The sequence below is a fragment of the Centropristis striata genome, chromosome 12 (genome assembly GCF_030273125.1).
Source record: "Centropristis striata isolate RG_2023a ecotype Rhode Island chromosome 12, C.striata_1.0, whole genome shotgun sequence".
Taxonomy (NCBI): domain Eukaryota; kingdom Metazoa; phylum Chordata; class Actinopteri; order Perciformes; family Serranidae; genus Centropristis; species Centropristis striata.
In genome coordinates this window covers 13239550-13259483 of record NC_081528.1, presented here as the reverse complement: position 1 = coordinate 13259483, position 19934 = coordinate 13239550, and the positions used below count along the sequence as shown (strand labels likewise).

The 19934-nt window shown below is 39.2% G+C and overlaps 1 protein-coding gene across 1 annotated transcript in view; it reads right to left on the bottom strand.

Annotated features, from left to right (window-relative positions):
- Positions 1-19934, bottom strand: part of si:dkey-237h12.3 (teneurin-3) — a 147634-nt gene that overhangs the window by 79124 nt on the left and 48576 nt on the right. The window contains exon 4 of the mRNA XM_059345535.1: positions 1412-1637. Within this exon, the coding sequence (XP_059201518.1) occupies positions 1412-1637 (226 nt within the window). The remainder of the gene's footprint in view (positions 1-1411; positions 1638-19934) is intronic.

Sequence of the window (19934 nt, the reverse complement as noted above, 5' to 3'; positions counted from 1 at the left end):
CAGATCATAAGAGGTTGTTGCTCCTTTCTGCCACAGACGAAATTCAAAGTTTACATTCATCTACGCCTCAGAAAGGGTACACGGTGCCAGGGAAATATCAGGCTAGAATGCAATCATCTACTCGAGGCCATCTCTGAGTCAGGGCGCAATGTACCACACTTCATTAGCCAGGGTATTTTGAGCTCACTGATTAAGAGAGATGTAACTGATGTTTCAGGAGTAAAACTTGGCAGCGGCTCTTATGACAAAGTAGTATCTTGCACAGCAAATTTTGAGAGAACACACAATCCCCTTACAGAGTTCCCTGTAAAGTTATAGCCTCTCTGATTTGAACTGGCAAGCCCTCGTATATCCACATAGTTCACTCTAATCATGACTCTGCTCCTGAGTGTAGGTCTTTCTAATTTAGCAATCAGCCCTTAATTGTGGGTGCATCCAAAAAGCAAAAAAGACTATCAACACTTGACATTATTCTCAACGGAGGAGAGAAAATGTATCATGTTTATCCAACTCAGCAGGAAACATATTATGCCACACGCAATTTGGGCAGGATAATTTATCCTGATGAGGTGTAGTCCTTAAAATAGTTCTAAAATCTGCCAAACTTGAATATCTAAAATCCTGGAGTGACTGATTATTTTATTATCCACCCATTTTTAGAGTAGCAGCAGTGAAACATTAATAAAAGCAGCATTTGTTAAGAGCTATTGTTTACTTGAATCGTTTTTTCTGCCATTTAGTCAAAGCCAATTCCCAGCGTGCTCCACAGTAACAGTTACTGCCAGTTGTCTTGGGGAGGATGCAGACTACCACAAAGCTCATACACGCTGAGTTCCCAGCACTTCTTTTCAGCAGACAGCAAGAAATGCCACTGCTCGAATTTAACATGTGCTGAGGTTCACGCTATCGAATACTGAGCTTCATCCTGCCAAGATGGGTGATACTTATTGTGTGCTTTGCTGAAAACCTTTGCACGTTATACAAATGTTCAGAGGTGTGGTGGAGCATCCAGGAGCACTCGATTTTATATTGAGCTGGTAAATCAACAAAAAACACACAGCTGCTTCAATCACGACTGGGTGAGTCACTGTTAACCCTGACTATGAATGTTATGAATATGGGCCAATAAATGAAAAACACATCAAACAGGTCAGTGGATTAAGCAAACAGGCCACTTGTATTGAGTAACCAAAATGAGTTAAACAAGCTATCACATTAAATGACTAAAATGTGGATGTATAGTGTTCTCTGTAATCCACATACATTCTGGATTCATACATTTTAAACAGCAGCTTGGCCCTCACTCATTTATTTCACATAATTTTGTTTTCTGAGTCAGTGAGAATGGCTTCATTATAACACCTGGAGCTGAATTTCCCAGCTCTGTTGTAGGTCATTGTGGGTCACTCACCTGCTCTCCAGGGCCACATTGCTGCCCAGGACCCAGCTGTCCTGCAGCTGGACGCATTCCGCCGTACTCTGCAAGTCGGCCGCCAGGCCGGCTGAGGGCGGCGGGCTCGGGCTCCTCTGATTGGCCAGTGAGCTGCGGCTCAGGGACGTGATGGACGGATGCTGCTTGTGTGGAGGCGGGGCTGGCGGGAGAGGAGGCGGGACTGGATGACTGGATAGATGGTCACCTGGAGTGAAGCAGAGAGACAGAGACATCAGAATATAGTTTGTGTTGGGGCTGCACTGAATGAGGAAAATATGTGACGTGAAATAACGCTATTGAAAATTGCATTAACTAAATTACTTGTGATAAAAAAAAAAAAGATATTAAAGTGTACTAAGTTCAGCCTTTCTGCTCCTGTCACTACACTGCTAAGATAGAACAGATTGAACTGCACAAACAGCATCAATAAATAAATAATGATAGCAACATTTTAAAGTGCAGTTTTTTGCTCATCTGAGCTCTTTCAACCACATACTGAATTCCAAAAAAGCTGTGGTATGGCGTATCCAGAAAAAAAGATATATACATCTGATGTATTTTATTATTATTATTATTATCATTATAAAACAGAATATAATATATATAATATTTGCTCATTCTCTGTGATGGGTATTTAGTTTAAACTGTACAAATTCAATGTACTTAATGTTCAAACTGATTTTTGTAAATATACACAGTATCCCAACTTTGTGTTAAGTTAACATCGTTATAATGATATAAAGTGATATATAATGCAGCCCGGTCTGTGTATTCTTTGTAAGCGATTCATTTCCCAAATAAATTACACCCAGAGTGGAGAGACTGCTGCTTCAAGAGGGCAGATGGGTAAGAGCATGCATCTGCCTTGTATGTAAGATATGACAGCATGCAGCCACCTAACAGACCCAGAAAAGTAAATACAACCAAGAGCAAGACATTAAAATGAGATGCAACCACTGCAAAAAAGAAGGGAAATAAGAGCTGCTTTAATGGCGACACACATAATAATTGTCGCAAAACGCCACACGGCTGACAGTTGGGTTCTCTTAAACAGAAGGTCACTTAGAGAGGCAGCTGTTCTTTTATGGGCGCTTAACGCAATGTTTCACGTTTGATTACAGCCAGAGAAGACTCTCAAATAACTAATGACCAGAACATCCATTAGAGCTCTGAGAGAACAGGTTTTCCAATTTCACACAAAGCTGTGTAATTGGCCCCCAGAATGGCATGTGGTGATTATCTATCCATCTTCCCTGTTTAAAAGGTAAAAACCCACAGTGCTGACAATTCTGATTTGCTCCAATGAGCCCCAAATGGGTATCGTCTTTCTTGCCTTACAGAGGCTCGGAGAAGATTGAGAAAGCTGGGAGTTGCATCTTTTAGTAGCTGTTGTTTTTGCATTGACAGCATGAATTTTTATAAAGCCTAAAGGAGTTAAATCCAGAGCATACAAATACCCGAGGTCAGTTCTGCTGCGTGATTTAACCTTTGCTTTCTCAACCATGCAGTAAGACCTTGTGGGCTTAGGGCCATGGATCAAAATATGCGTTGTGCTATTCACTAGACAGAACAACTTCATTGAAAGCAGACTAGTCATTGTTTTGAATGGAGCCTTTAATGACCATGCAGTATTTGTCCTTGTCTATGTGCTCCTGCTTTTCACTGTGTCCTTCTATGCACTAAACCAGCTACTCAATGCAGGGAAATGAGCCTTGTATTTGGTTCCAAAGTGTAAATAGGATACATCTATGCAATTCAGAGCTAAGGCATCATTTCCACCGCTCTGAGGTAAAAACCTTTAAGCTACTGCATATGCAAGCTATTGGTACGACTGAATTTCTTTCATATTCAAAGGGACGAAGACATCAGAAATATAGTGTAAGGAATTCTGTAATAAGAACGATCAAAGACAGTAAAACTCTTTTCCACGAGTTAATTGCAAAGACAGTAGCAGCTGGAATAAAGTTTAGCAGGGGGCAGGTTGTACAAATTGTTTTTTGTGACTGATTACTTGCATATATTTATTTCTTTATTTATTTTTTTGATAACAGAATAGATTTTTTAGAACATCTGTTTCATCCGTACAGAAATAGACAGGCAGGCAGAGGGACCGATAGATATGGAGATAAATGGATCAACAGACAGATAGACGAATGATTAAAGATGAATGGTGCGGATCAGAATCAGGAGTGACAAGAGTGCACGGTGCCGGTGCAGAAGGCCAATCTCAGATTAATTAATTCCCGATTAGACTTTGATCATATCCAATCAAATTTGATCCCCTCATCACCCCACATCACCTTGTTCAAAGTCAATCCTGAATCCTAACATTTGAATTACCCGTGATCAACTGCAGTATAGGCATTTGAAAAATATAAGGCCACCATGACTTAGTAATAATGAATACAAGACATCCCACTCATCTCCTGGGCTAGACTATGAGCCCCATTAGAAAAGTACTAAGTAGGCTAATAGAAATGTGGATTATCTACCAACACTGGCTGGTTTTACTTCACCTCTGGGCCTTATTCCGCTGTATGAGCCTGCAGCAGCTACGAGCTCCACTTCAGTTACCAGCAGAAGCATTTTTCATAAAATCAGCATGCATTTGTGAAACGCTACAATGTCAATGGGGGGGTAGAGGGAAATAAGGGAAAAAGGACAATCAGACAGAAATGGATGTTGATGGGCAGAAAGGGATATTTTTAGAAGTAAATTTTTCTTTATAACCTCAAACATGATTAAAAAGAAGCTTCCACTCCATTGGAAGTAATCAAATAAAAGGAGGTTTCAGCTGAAATACCGGGAGCAGCTCTTGAAAAAAACAAAACAATAAAAGCCTTTCTTTTGTAAAAAAACATTAAAAACAGCTGTCTTTGTTCTCCTGTACAAACATCATCTTATTATCACACCCACACATGACACAGTCAATCCTTGTAAACAATCCACTTTCCCTTTACCCATTACAAATAAAGATACAAGACAGATATTGCACAAATCAGTATCCATTTATCTTCATGTCTACATATTGATCTGTTGGCATACAGTGCAAGTAACATCTTGATTGCCCTTGTTTAGTTTGCAGGCTGTCCTGTTGCTGCACTGCTTGTATTGAGACATGAAAATGCAGCATACTGTACGGTAATTTCAAACAAATATATATATATATATGTATATATATATATATATATATATACATATATATATAGCAGGTGCATTACAGAGTTTCAACAAGTGTATCACTTTCACGACTTTATGGTCAATCTTGAATAAATTCCTGATGAATCAACGTGTGAAAAGACATGCCTGAACTGTAACAGGAAATGCTTTTTTTTCCCTTTTTTGGGGGAAAGCACATGCTGAGCATAACAGAAAACACAAAATCCCAAAAACCTTCAAAGGCGTAGGATTTGACATGCAGTAAATCTGACTGCATAATCCCACAATGAACTGAAGGGAACATAAAACCCCATGAACTGAATACTGTGTGCATGCTTTGCAAAAAAAGCACACAAAGCCTTTGGGTGTATATAAGGTCTTCCACTTGAAATGTTGCATTTGAGTTCTCCCTGAAACGATGAAGTGAAACAGTGATTTTAGTTTTGGCTTTGAGTGAAGCAAAACAACAGTCTAAAGTACGGAAATACAAGTGTGAGAATGCAACGTTTTAACACACAGAATGTACAGTTGGTCTGGGAAAAAAGTGAGAAAAAAAAAGAATCTAAAGAAATATTTTTGTCCTTGTCCTTAGAAGCTTCAAAAGGTGCAGCATTTTGCAGACGGCAACAAGGTTGCTATGATACAAGCAGTGGATGGTCCGTCTTTGACCATACAAAATCTAACAGCCTTGAAAAGCAGTTTTAATATTTTCAAATGACAAAAAAAAACAATTATTGTTGGTTTTGGTCTCACATAAATACCATAAAAACATGGCAAAGTTTAGCAATTGGACTCGCGGCACCGTGTCATACTGGAGAAGAAGCAACAGCTGTGAGATCTAATCTGAAAATCTCTTTCCCTCACCTTTCAGTTCAGTTAATATATGAGCACATATAATAAGTCTGAGGGATAACTGGTCACTTAAATCTTAGATTTATTACCAAACACTGTGTAATGCCCTTTTAAGTATTTAGATCTGAAACCTGACTCCATGTGGATTTTGACTGATTAATTATGCAAACATTTTCACCAGTTTAAAAGGCTGTTCTCATCCCCTTAATCTTTATTTCTGTGAGGTCAAGATCAAATGGTGCAATAGTGGCTTTTTACAACAACAAATCAAGACAGTAAAGTCTGAATATTTTGATTAGAATTACCATTTTATGTGCATTTACACCTCCACGCTTCAGTTCAAATACATTTGAAAGGCTGGAATGTCGCTTTGTGAAGAATACGGACCCTTAAGAATATGACACCATGCATATTCTCATATATTCTATTTCCCCGCTCACAGTAGGTGTCAGTATGTCTGAGTGATAACCTCAATGTGATTCCATGTAGCTCAGTGAGAAAAATGTAGCACCAGTAGAGCCGTGGTTCACTGTGCATTCTCTGTGTGCTCCACTGGCAGGGCTGGAGGTTTTTTAAAGCCACAGGGGCAAACCCTGCAAAAATATAGCCTTTTGGCACTGTAGCACTTTGAATTAGATTATCCACTGCTGTGCATATGTTGGATTGTGTGATTTTAAAAAGAATAAGCGCACTAAACAATGAGCCTTTAAGAAAAGCTTGGCATTGTCTTCCATCAGGACACACAGGGAATTAAGCTGCCCTTTAAAGTGCAGGCTCACTGACTGAGCAGGCAGATGAAACAGCTGTGTGGTTTATGGGGTTTTGCTTTGAAATCAGATCAAGACGGATGCCTCCTTTGCATAATTCCTCAACGTCAGCTTGTCATCATCTCCATCAGCAACATGCTTTAAAGGACCTTTGTGATTAATACTGCATGCCAGCGCTAAAATGACAGACTCATTCCCTTCTTAATGATGCTTGCAAGATCTATCAAACGATGTTTTATGAAGCATTGGTATTTTAACAGAAACCCCTCCTGGAGTAGGTCTTTGTTTTAGTTTGTCTTGTTTTTAGAAGTTTGTATTTGTAACACTGAGCCATTACACAGGGTATTTTGCGAGAGAAAAGTGCACTGGCTATAACCCAAAAATGTCCAGGAGAAGGAAAATACCCCACAAATGCAGTTTCCTTAGAAAACAGTTTTGCTGATATAGTAAATAGTAAAATGGTTTGGACTTGTCCATTAATAGAATTCACTCCATTTTGAATAAGTGTGTCAGAGGCTATCGCTGTCTGCAAGCCGAGTTCACATTTCACCACATTCTTCTTGAACTTTTTGATGGCACTTCTTGATACTCGGGTGTTTAGGCCTATTGGGATTCTATGATGTTCACTCCTTTGAAAATATCTTTTTTTGATGAAAGCATTGACAAGCCTTGAGTACTGCACATAATGTTCCAACACTGAGTCGGGACACAATTAAAAGCCGTTTTGCACTCTCTAAGCTTGGCAAGCTTGGTGAAAGCCTTTTCATATTCATTGTGTAAGTAATGCAAAAGGTCTTGTGCCATTTTACTCTCCATTAAGAGACTGATTCAACTGCTAATGGAATTGAAAGGGCATTTGCTTTGACTGGCTTGCCCTTCACCAATAGGAAAATTGCAGTATGTGTGCATAGCAAGAATTCCATCAAAATAGATCAGAGAACTTATAGAGGCCATAGCTTTTCTATTGCAGCTTGTGCGTTTTATTTTTTTTATCATAAAGACGTAAAGAAATAACGCACCTCTGCTCAGAAAAGTATGAATTTCAGAAAACAGAGTGGCAGACCTCAAGCAAAATCTGTGTTTGATTTTATATGAAATGAATAATGGATGTATTCCATGGTAAAACATGCCATTTGGACCACGTTGGGTGTTTATATATGTCAAATCAATAAATTCGTTCTCATCAACGCCTGGGTTTCTTTTCAGCTCAGAGCGCCACAGTGCTGGCACCTGGTTGAAGGCAGCAACAGTATTCTTTAGTAGAAAAGGAGACTGCAGCTTCTCATTGGGAAAAGCCGGGATTGGAGGGTGGTGTTTAAGGGAGGGAGGGGGGCCGCACCCGGTGGAATTCAGGACCATTTGAACAACCTTGCCCTTGGTGAGTTTTGGGGATTTACTCTGCAAAGAGAGTTGGCAATTTTCAGTGGCTTGGGGTTTTGAGAAAAAAATAAAAAAAAAGAAGCTGTGTGAATTCCATCATATTTCCTGCCAGAGTACCTTCACTGCTCTCACAGCCTTGCCCACTCTTCTCCTGACTTTCTATCTGATCAAAGACAGAAATTTCTTTTAAGCTTTTTCTCTGCAGAGGGAACCAGGATGTAACCAATATTTCAAGGATTACATAATCATTGCATTATAGAAAGAGACATCATTCCATTTACCCATACATAATGTGCTCCTACTCAGTCATATAGAGGGCATTCATCAACTCACATTTGATGCAAAGCCTAGTCTGCCATTCATCTAAAATGTATGATTTGTAAATACACTTACAGAATTGAACCCAGTGAAGACGTACTTTGAATTTAAGCAGATTCACATCACTATTTGTCCATCCCTCTCTCCCTCTCTCTCCCTCTCCCCCAGACATTGCTACAGATGGCAGATCATCATACAGATGATGACTGCTTAGCAGTTCTTTCTGACAGCTCTCCGATTACATAGCAATTACACTCCTTCTCAAAAGCTGCTTTGACAATTAGCCCGCTGACAAAACACTTTGTTGTATTTATTCGTGTGTGGACAGTTTCTGCGTCCTTGTTTGTCCAGAGAGACTGTGTTCACACCTAGGTAAAATGTTACTGTTTCTAACTTCAGCACAGGCAGAGCAGCTTTTACAGTAAAGTACTGACAATACATGTATCATTGTAATTTCTTAGACCTGGCACAGAACCTGGCACCATCCACATGGAAAGGTGCCAGTCCTCACTTTCCTAAAACACATTTATACTGGTTTTGTGTTCAATAGGGATGAAAAAGCACATCATTATCCGTGTCTGTTAAACCAACTGCAATGTAAATTATCTTGATCTGGAGTTGTATGCAGAATAGGCAGTTTGCAACAGACATGGGTGTGGTTTAAATTGAAAGAGTAAGTTGAAATTGATATGGTTTGATCAGAAATTGCTATATTTACTGTGCATTTTAAAACTGTTTACAGAACAGATGTAGTCTTGAGCTTCGAATCAATGTTTTCTTATTACAAGACTAGGAAAACTATTAAAAGACCAAAGCTACCTAATGAGAGTTTTCCTTCATCATAATTTGCCATTGATATTGGCAAATTTTTGCAAATTAAAGCCATGCTCATTAAAACTAAATTATCTGTACCAGATACTCGTTTCAACCCTACGTTGCCATTCACTTCAACAACCAGCCTACATGAGTCAATTTTCTATAGAGCTCAGCAAGCATAAATTTAAAACATTCAATAAGTATATTCATTTGTAGTGTCCAAGATTAAAAACATTTGGTAACCAATGCCCTTTATATCAAATTTATAATGTTCACGACTACAGAAAAACAAAAAGGATTCTTCAGAGCTTTTTAAAAAGATCAAAAACAGCTGAGAAGACGTGATAAGACTGAAACAAAATAATAAAAATGAGCTGCAAAACCAAAACAATGAGCTGGAAAATGATAAAAAAAAATCTTAGAGTTGAGGGGATCTGCAGGGTCAGGTGATAGTTATCTGTAAGTAAATCCCGTACAAAGAGTTATAATCTGACCACTTGTTTAAACTAACTCTATGCACCACATTGGAACTGTAGCTGCTGTCAACCAGTTTCATTTCTCAGCATACTGAGGAACTAATGAACCTAACCAGCCTCGAGTCCATGGCATAAATTTGCAATCCCAGCCTGCAGTCCCCATTGCAACACTCATGTTGGCTTCATATTCTTGGCCTGCCAGTTTGTTTCTACCTTTGAAGTGCTGCTACAATCACAATAACAGCAGCAACCTGCCACTTCCTCTCACTGCATCATCCTTTTTGATCCTAGAAAAACGCAGTAGGCTCCAATGTCCCAAACTGTATAATATAAACAAATCACCAACAAGGAAGTAGGAAATGGAGACACTGGAGAGACATGCTCTCATCAAAATGTGTCTCTGCTCAACACTTTGTTGTGTATGTGTTTTGAAAGGTTGTTTTGGCGTTATTTTGAAAAGAAGCTGCCAGTTTCAATCTTTCTCCTGTGCGTGTTTGAACTGAACTGGCCTTCAGAGTAGTCATTCACTCCGTCTAAATTGCTGTGGTGGCTTGAATAGTATGTGCCTCCGGTAACAGCCAGTAGTTGGGATAGTGGCTGGCTGACGGAGCCAACATGAAACCTTGGTCGGGGTGGTCCTGGACCCCAGAGCCTTTGAACATTCAGAAGCTTTCTTGCAGATTTTAAGCTATTTATTTCAAACTGCAGTGTCTGAAACAACAACAAAACACTGTAATACAGGTTTTCTGAACCGCATATCACTTCTCCGACTAAAGCAATATAGATTTGAATTCGTAATTGCACAAAAAATGTCGCCTACATCATCTCAGGGGTCATAGAAATGTGACATGTGTTCTAGGGAGAACTATTCATGTGCCTCCCCATTCATTTACAGCTCGCTTCCCCAATCACTTGAGAAAATGGTTGCAGTAAAAAAACAAACCACTCATGGTTGTAGTGGCACAGTCTTTTCCAATGGCTGCTATAATTGCATTTCCTGTGCAAATCGCTCAGTTTGTGAGGAAACCAGACAAAGGAACAGTATCCATCTAAAAATGGGAAAGCCTATCTTTTCCTGATTAATTGTTGGCATATTGTTCTCAACTGGATGCACTCCACTTGCACAGATGACTAATTTTCACCTCCATTGTGAAACAATTTGAGGAGAAAGAGATTCGTACAGCGTATATCTTTCACACCACATTGAAGAAACCAATAGCATAAACCTATATAATATTCTAAAGTGGTTTATATATTCATGGTCTGCTTTTGCACAAGGAAATAAAGTTTCAGCTGAGCTCTCTATTATCAAACCATCAAACCCACGAGGCACTATTAAGATTAAAACTATACATACCATAAGGGAGACCCAGACAAGAAGTTTGATTACAAACTAACACATTGCAACAATGCTTTTAAAATGACACGTAAGCCAATTAAACGTTAAAGAATGCTACATTTTACGTTGGACTTGTTTCTTTGGGAATAAATACATCTGGCCTGATTTATTAAAAACAATTCAACCAAGTGATCGTGAGACAGCAGGCTGCCAGCGGAACTACTATACTGATCCTGTCTATATGATATCATTCCTTTATATTACTGCCAGTAATTTTTATTCTGCTTGATTAATTTGATGGTTATCATCTTGACTGATGTATTAATGGCTCGATTTATTGAATAAAAACTGTCCAAAACAGCAAAATATGAACCTAGCAAACAGCTGTTTTCATCAAAATCATTTCATTCTACTTGTCTAAATAATCAGTGAAATAAAAATAACACACAACTGTATGTTGTACATACAGATTCATTTTTTCCACATTTTCTGTTAAATAAATTAACAGCAATTCTTCTTGCACATTTTTCTTCTTTTTCAATGATTCTTTATTTCATATATTGCATGAAAATTAAGGCCACAGGCCAAGCGTGCTCTGATTGCTCTGGGTTGAGAGGGTTAAGTAAAGCAGCAGCTGGAACCACTGAATGATTAGAATTTTATGCTTGGAAAATAACTTTAAATTATTAATGGATTATCAAAATAGTCACTGATTATTTTTTTGCAAATTGACTTCGCCGCTAATCATGTAACCTTTTCAAGTCTGAAATAAACCTCTTTTTAAAGTCTCAGTGTTGCATAAACATTAAGATACACGGATAAACTGACGAACGAATAGTTCAGCACAAATATACTGGTGTAAAAAGTTGCATTGCAAAGGCACTGTGCATCCCTACACTGTATTAGTTCCACATCCATCTGCATTGCATTGTCATCTTGTCTCTTTTATCTACAAATACAAAAGAACTAACAATACATGTTGATGCCTCCATATCTCCTCCTTACTGACTCCTCCAAACATTCCCACATATAGTTCTCTGAGCCAACGTTTCTTGCAATATCTGGCTCCAGAGCTGGGGCTACAGCACACAGGCTGAAAATCCCTCTGCCTTCCAAAGAGCTTTCCTGAGGCCAGGGCTATGAATTGATACCCCACTGTTGCATTACTCTTGGCCACAGAGCAGAGCACAGGACGAGAATAACAATAGGACGAATCATTGGTGATTCTTGTACTGCTCACCAACTAGCGCTGTGTAGTGATGTCATATGTCAATATCCCCAACGGGCATGAACAATAAACTTTATGTGTGCAAGAACATGTTCGGATATACAGTCCATTCACATGCACATGCACACACACGCGCACTTTAAAGCACGCTGAGAAAAGCCTTCCAGCACTACTGATGTTTGGAATTTTCCGTCAGAACACCCTCTGCCTCTCTCTGCAAGAAGAACTAAGATGCAACCTGCGTACCCTCTGAGGCTTGGTGCATGCTCAATCAGCAACATGATATGGCCCACGGCTCTGTGCTGAGGTCACTGCTGGAGTCTTGAAGACTGATCATGCATGAGGTAGCAACACAGTGTTTCCCCACTAATGTGCCAAGCTAGCCATGCTGCCTCTACAGCTACGATTAAGCTGCATAGACTGAGCTCCACCCTGAGGAAACTGGGCTCGACCTCAAACTATGTGTCTGTGCATTGAAATGGAAAGTGTAAAAGATTTCGGGCATGGCCGCTGAAACGTTAATCAGCCCAAGCTGTCAAATATTGTGACTTATAAGAGGATTTTGCTCCTGTTATGAAAAGACAGACACTGCTCGGATCTGAGGACCAATCAGCTCTAATCAGGGTGATTTTTACTTTTGTACAATATCAGTTGGAGGTGAGGTCTCTGGAGTGGACAGGAATTACAATTCATTAGTGAAACTAGCCTTTAAAGTTTAATCCTCTGTGCAGTCTTTCTTAATTTTATACCACAGCCCCCTTCCTTTTTCAGAGTGGCTCTCACACATGTCTACAGCACGTTGATCAATAATAAAAGTAGTCGGGGAAGTCAGATGTACTGTCCTTCAAAATCTCTCTAATGCAGCTTTGCTTGACAACAGAAGACAGGGCTGCCTGCGTTCCAGTCTTCATTCACCTTAGAAAATACCACCCTAAGCCTCATCTGTCATGTATCGGCTGCAGCCTAACATTTCACTTTGTTTGGCAGACATTGATTTTTACCTCCAAGGTGTTGTCAAGGAGGCATCCAGCTCATACATACCTCCTCTGCTGTCTCTCCAGAGGCTGCTTTAGAAGGAATTGCAGGAACACACACACACAAAGGAGAGCTGAGAGAAATGACTACATCTGAGGGTAGCCTAAAATATTGCCAAATATGTTGAATAAGTAAACTGGTGGGGATGAAATGTGTGGGTGATAAGCTGGGCTTATCAAAGCAGCATTTCTCAGTGCCCATTCTTGTCGCGTATTTAAAGGTGTCTTTGTCCGTGTGCTGTAATAAGCTTCGCAGCGTGTAATCCAGATTCAAATATATATCGTAAATACAAAGAGATGCAACCTGATAGGACGATCAGTGCGTATCAAAGCATATCAGATTTACAACAGAGGATCTATTGTGGCTTTACGGGTGCCGTCCATATGCCAATTCTCTCACCCAAAAAACTCTCAGGACATCAGCTGTGTCAACTAAAACGCCTCGAAACTATTTCACCGGATTTATCCAATCTCCCATCCATATGTTTACGGTATTTTCCACCTCAGCAAGTCAGATAACAACAATTTATCAACCACTGTCTTACCACAACCTCCACCCCACCCTCCGCACACGCAGACACACACATTTGCAACCTAGTTGAGCAACACTTTATATTCATTAAGTGTCAAACTGTTATAACAAATAGCTGGCTTAAAAGAGCAACAGTATATCTTATTTAGGAACTATTTGGCACCAAAGAGAAATGATCTATGAGGTAGCCGTGAAGGTAACATCCTTCCACAGCTTGATAATAATATAAACAGCAACACTAAATATAACAGAGTAGATTTGCTTTCCACTCTTGTTTAGGTTTAGTTAAAATGAACAGGCCAACTTTATGAAAATGCAGAAAGAAAATAGGAATAATTACAAATAATTAAAAGTACTGCTGCCACATATCAAGAGAGGAGAATAAAAAAACTAGTTTTAAGTAGTTTTTCTTTTAAAAACAAGTCTGAATGTCTACGCCAAGTAAGCAATTCTTTGAGGCTGTTCACAGCATGATAAGATGGTTGGTATTTAACTCAAAACAAAAAGTACAGCTAAGGCTGAATGAAAAGACATTTCCCTGGGAAACACAACATCAACATGCTGCTGGTGTTAGGATAGGGTTGTAAACTTTTGGGAATATTCAAGGTGAAAACTAACTAACTAAATAACCTTTAAGTAAATAATTAGCAGACTAATTTGACAAATAATCCATCAATTTATCAAATTCTTACAGGGTAAAATGTGGTGAGTTATCTTGCAAACAAGTTAACTAGTTAACTGGAGAGAGCAATTTATAGCTTATAATGTGGACTGCATGCAAACTTAGGGTTTAATGTGAACAACTGATTTACATGAAAATGAAAGTAGCATTAGCATGGTCATTCAAGCTGCATTACATGGTAACAGTTTTCTAATAGTTAAAATTCAATTAAATGGGTTATACATTTGACCAAAACATGCCAGACGACGTAGGTGTACATTTCTGAAGAGATTAACCCCATCCATTCCAGAATAAGTTCATTATTAATAGATACACTTTTCAAATTAAAAATTGTGCAAAATTCCCTGAGTTCATGAGCTCAACTTCACTGAAAATCATTGTGTGGGAGCCAATATCTGGAGAAGATTTCATGGCAATTTATTGGATATTTCAGTCTGGACAAGATTTGCGGTCCGACCATCCAACACTACAATCTCAAGAGCCACAACATATCTTAAAATAAGTCTAAGTATTTGACATTCACAGATGGAGATCTGACAAATAATCGGTATTCTCTATGGTTATGAACAGGAAAAACGCTGCAGAAACTAAATTCTTTCAAATTTTTATTGTACTTTCTTTTCGTGCCACAGTTTATCTGATGTTCTGAAAAAGCCTTCCCTTTTGAGTCTCCAGGTTCAATCTCAGTTCATATAAAAATAAAAAAAGTGTCATTTCTATGTCTTCTTATTTCCAAGTTTTAACATCTGAACTTTGTGCAGTGTTTTTTTATTTCATCAGTTCAAGAAAAGGACAATAAAACACATTTACTCATTTTTGTACCTTTTGTTGAAAGAATAATCCCTAATGATGACACAGTCATAGCATATCTGTTTCCAAATGGGCTCCATGGCAAGAGAAAAAAAGAGAGAGGAAGAGACATGCAAGGCTTGGCTGTGCATCTCTCAGCCTGCTTACTTCTCATGCTAAGAGCAAGCATCATAAAACCTGCTGTGTTTTTAAAAGTGCGTGATAAATATCCAGAATATTTATGAAAATGAAAGAGACCAGGGAGAACAACTTCATCATGCAGACGCACAGCAGACTGATCACCGTTTCCTACAGCTGACTGCCTTGTACATTAGAATGACTCCCCAAAGAAGGTCAAAAGTTCAACAGCTCAATCGTTTTACTGTGCAAGACACTGAATTGTAACATGCCTACTTATTGTGACTCACTCTCAAAGAACATCAACTAAATGTTTGATATGCCAGAATGCATTTTTTACTGCAGCTAATAGCATAAGTAGCAAAAACTATCATTTAGGCTAATGGTTGCAAAAGCAATCATTGGTATCTAATGGCCCTGATGAGTATATGTACAGTATAGTAATAAACCTGCTGAGGAAACTTTTGTCTCCATAATGGAAAATTAATCTGCATCTGTCTCTTCTGCAGCTACAGCATATATTAAATTGTTTCTTTCCCTCTCAACAGATATTTAGATAAGTTAGCTTCGTTGAATACGTGTTTGTTCCTGCGACATTATAATGTATGAGTGGGCAAATGGTGTTAACATGGTAAGAGCGGCTGAATAGCAGGGAACAGGTAGCAGCCGACAGCACCCATTAGCCTCTTCATATGATTCAACAGGGCTGAGTATATCTGCAGTTTGGTTGCTGTACTTGTAAACTATGCAATTTGCGTTTCGTGCCACAGCAGGCATCAATTAGCACCTCTCTCACGCCTCTACATCTGAACTGCATCAAATTTGGTTCTGTGCTGCTTGGAACATGATGTGAATCTGTCATGACTCGACTGAAAGGAAGGAAATGTTCAACGCAGAGGAGCTCGCTTATTGCTCACCTTGGGCTTTTAAATCAAGAATAATTATCAGACATTGTGCTTCGTGATTACAGATTGAAATGGTATTCATGACTGTTGGGGTCGATTATGTTAAAAAAAAAAAAAAAAAAAAAAGGTACAGTATGATGGAATAAATAAAAAGACATTTTGTCTAGTTTGCACCTGGATCTTTTAATTACACAGCACCTGTGTACAGCAAGGCTTTATTTGCACAGTTTTCAAAGTAGTGAAATGAATGGATTATCCCTGAACCGTTGAATTTTTAAAAACATTCACAAAGGATAATGGAATTAGCTGAAATCACAGATGTCCAAGATATAACTACACAAAGGCCATGGTTCTCATGATTATTTATTCCAGCACTCTCTGCAATATTGTTTCTCGTTTAAAGTAAATTAACAGTCAGATTTTTATATGGAGACTGTATAAACAGTATGTACCTAATCTCACCAACATTTTTACCAGATTTTTCCTGTATTTCAAGGTCATTTCCAAGCTCCCTCCAGTTGTGTTCTTTCTCTCGGTAAACTCCTGTAATTTCCAAGGTCTGGAAACATTATGAATAATCATCATATGCGAATCTAGAAATTGTATATGTTTGTCTGAAGTCATCAGAGATGCCTGATCATCTATGAAACCTAAGGGGCGTGTGGGCAGCTGCTCTTTACAGCAACATACAGGCGAACTAATTTCACACAGCTATTAGCTTACCTGTAGTTAAAAGAGCAGGGCAGGCTAGAGTTGCATCTAAAAAAAATAGAAATTTAAGCAGAGCTGGGCTTAGCATTTGGATTTATGTATGGGTCGTAATAAGGTGCTTGCACAGACATATGTTGCCATTTTTTGGTTGAGGATGATCTGGGACATATTATGCTAACATTAACAACATTATGCTATCGATAACCAATGTGTTTGTTGTTTTTAAGTGGGATATGGTGTGGAGATCTGGGTGGATATTTCGGTGTGCAAGGTGATAGACTCACAATGGCGAGCAGGATTTGTGTCCCATCTCTAAGAAACCATCAGTTAGGGCTGGGCGATATAGTGATATAAAAAATATATTGATATATTTTTAAATGTGATATGGAATTAGACCATATTGCAAATATCAATATATATATATTTTCTTTTTTTTTAATATATAAATGCTGCCCTTACTAGGGTTTGTCATATGTAGTTCTTTTGTAATGTTCGTTATTCTTTTCTCATATACATTTTTTTTTTTCATAGGCTATTTTTATTTAAGATTTTTTTTATTTAAATGTGCACTTTATGGAGCTTTGATTTTGAAAAAGGTACCTCTGTTGGTATACAGTATTTATGTTCACTTAAATAAACGGTTTCAATAAAACTACTTGTGACATGTCATATTTGGCTCTGACTGAACATTTGTTCTCACTTTGCTATAAATATATCGGGATATATATCGTATACTGATATTCAACCTAAATATATCGGGATATGACTTTTGGTCCATATTGCCCAGCCCTACCATCAGTGTCTGTTTCCATTAACCATGATGGCAAGGAAGCTCATAGTCAAGGTAAAAAAAATAGGGAAATATCTCTGACTTAAGTAGGTTCAGTTGTTTAGACAGAGGGTAATGTTCAAAACATGCACTTGCTGTTTTAAATGCATTGAGAAACAGGTAATTGTTGGGACATTTTTGGGATTGGTCTAAGTGAATAAATAAGCGTTTTCCAACCGTGTCTTGTGGTTGGAAGCAGCTTGATACTGTCGTAAACCTGTGTTGGTTCGCCTTTCAGCAATGCACGTAGCAGAACGTTGATGACTGTGAAACGTCTCTGTGGTGGAAGACACTGATCGTCCTTCAGCTAGGGCCTAATCATGTTTGCTTTGCCCCAATTAGATAAAGGAGGTGCGTCGTCAACACACAAGCTTTCTCGTGTCTCCTCTGATGGTCCCTGTGCCTTTCCTCCCGCACACCAAATGGCAGCAGTAGGAGGCAAAGGATGGTTCACATTCACACCCGGCTAAGTCATTTCACACTGGAATAAATCCATCAGAATTAGGATCATAAAAGCCAAGACGAGACTGACAATGGAAACTGAGAAGTGAAATCTGAGAGAAAAGGCGGCAGTGGGCAGCATATGGCTTAGTGAAACCATAAGTTGTCAGTTTATAAAAGGCAGCAGCTGGTTAAGTTTCCTGGCTAGGATTAATATTGTATGACCACACTGTGTATTCTTTACTCTTGACCAGATTAAACGGCGCAAGGCGTATTGACACAGCAGCAAACCCACAGTTGGCACCACAGTCTGCAGTCACACTTGTTCCCAGTGTCATATTTCAACCATAATGCACAATGGACTGTCGCCATTTGCATGAGCTTTCTTTGTGTGCATGATAACATCTTTTTTCTTGGGCCCTGGAGTTCCCATCCCAGTATTTGAGGCCGGATCAGGACAGGATACAACAGGAACACAATCTGTGCTCGAATAATTTGAGGAAGCTGAGGCAATGTTGTAGTTTAGAGAGGCCCAGCAACAGAGAAGATAACAAATCTGGACCAACATGCAGCACAGACAGTCGATAGATACACTTCACAGCCAATCTTTAATGCTGGACACAATCTGATACTGCAGCTAATCACAGAACGGTATCCTTTCCCCCTGTCAGCGCCAAAATTATATCAAAATCTCATGTTTAATGTTGAATTATGCAAATTTTATCAAATAAAATAATCCCTCTACACGAGTGAGATACGCTCTGTTTGCTTTAAAACCTCGACATGATCTGGACGCTGTGCAAATAACGAACGACAATGAATTGTGACCTCATCCTGATGTTTATTCAAGACACTGTCAATAATGTAATCCCTATGATTTAGTTAGAAATCACATCTGCCACATTTAGGTGAAGGCCACTTTGTCTCCTACATATTCATAGGCAGCTCTATTGACTAAATGTCTTGTCTGCCTAAAGATACAATGGGAAGTGTGAGACCAGAGGATCAGTTGGTGTGAATATAAGCAGAGGAGAAATGCATACAGGAGTTTCTGGGATTAGCCCTGAAAGCTAGTATGCTAACACAGTCTCTTCACTCAGGTCTGGACACTGACTGACACTGAGGACTTACTGTAGCAGACGTTTGGCAGACAGGCTAACAGCGGTGTACAACTTCCTGAGGAGTAAGGAGTTAGAAAAGACTTTGAAGTATCCCTTGTCGTTAGTAGCTAGCGGTCAAAAACATGTCTCTGCTCTCCAGACTTCATGCTGTAAATCATACCTGTAGCAAGCTAACCTGCGGCTACAGTAGCACTCAGCAAAAGAGGTCAATAACTGCAGAAAGAGAACTACACGTTTACCGAGAGTCTTTGTGTTTACGGAGTGACAATAGGATCTCATTGTCAGGTGTTTAGTCAGATAAGGTCGCACACCCGAAGGGATTAGCGTCTGCTTTTCATCAATGTAATGCTTTAAAAACAGGTTTAGCAAACGTGCGGTGGATCAACCAATTTAAATGCTAAACCTCTTTCTCTCTCAGAAGATTGGGGCCGAGGGCTAAACACATACAGATAAACAAATCAACCTAGCTGTAAGGACTTGGAGCGAGGGAAAACAAATGAATGACCCTCACAGCTTTATTTGTACAGGGAGTACTGGGGAAACGGTGATACAGCTTGCAAAGTGTTAAGGTGAGAGGCCTTGTTTGGCGTGATAATACTTCCAGTGTCAAGTTCCTCTGTTAGAATGAGCCATCCTTAGGCACTGTATGCGACGCTAAATATGCAAACGGGGAGTTTGTGATAACAGCAGGAGGAGGTGATTCAGAAATGTCACTGCTCCTGGTTTAACATAACACAGTTGTAGCCACTTGTATGTACAGTAACAATATGCACTGCCAGCGCTCATATGCTACCCACAGCAGTGGTTGAATTAGAAGCTGGCTGGATCATGCTGGGAAGTGACATTACTCTTTGAGAGCAGCATAATGATCACTATCAATCTCTTCATTGTCGAGTCACATTAGTGAAATATCAGGGAGGAGTACTGGAAAGGGGAAGGAGACCGCCGAGAGACATCCTCCACCATGGCGGCATGGCAGTGCATT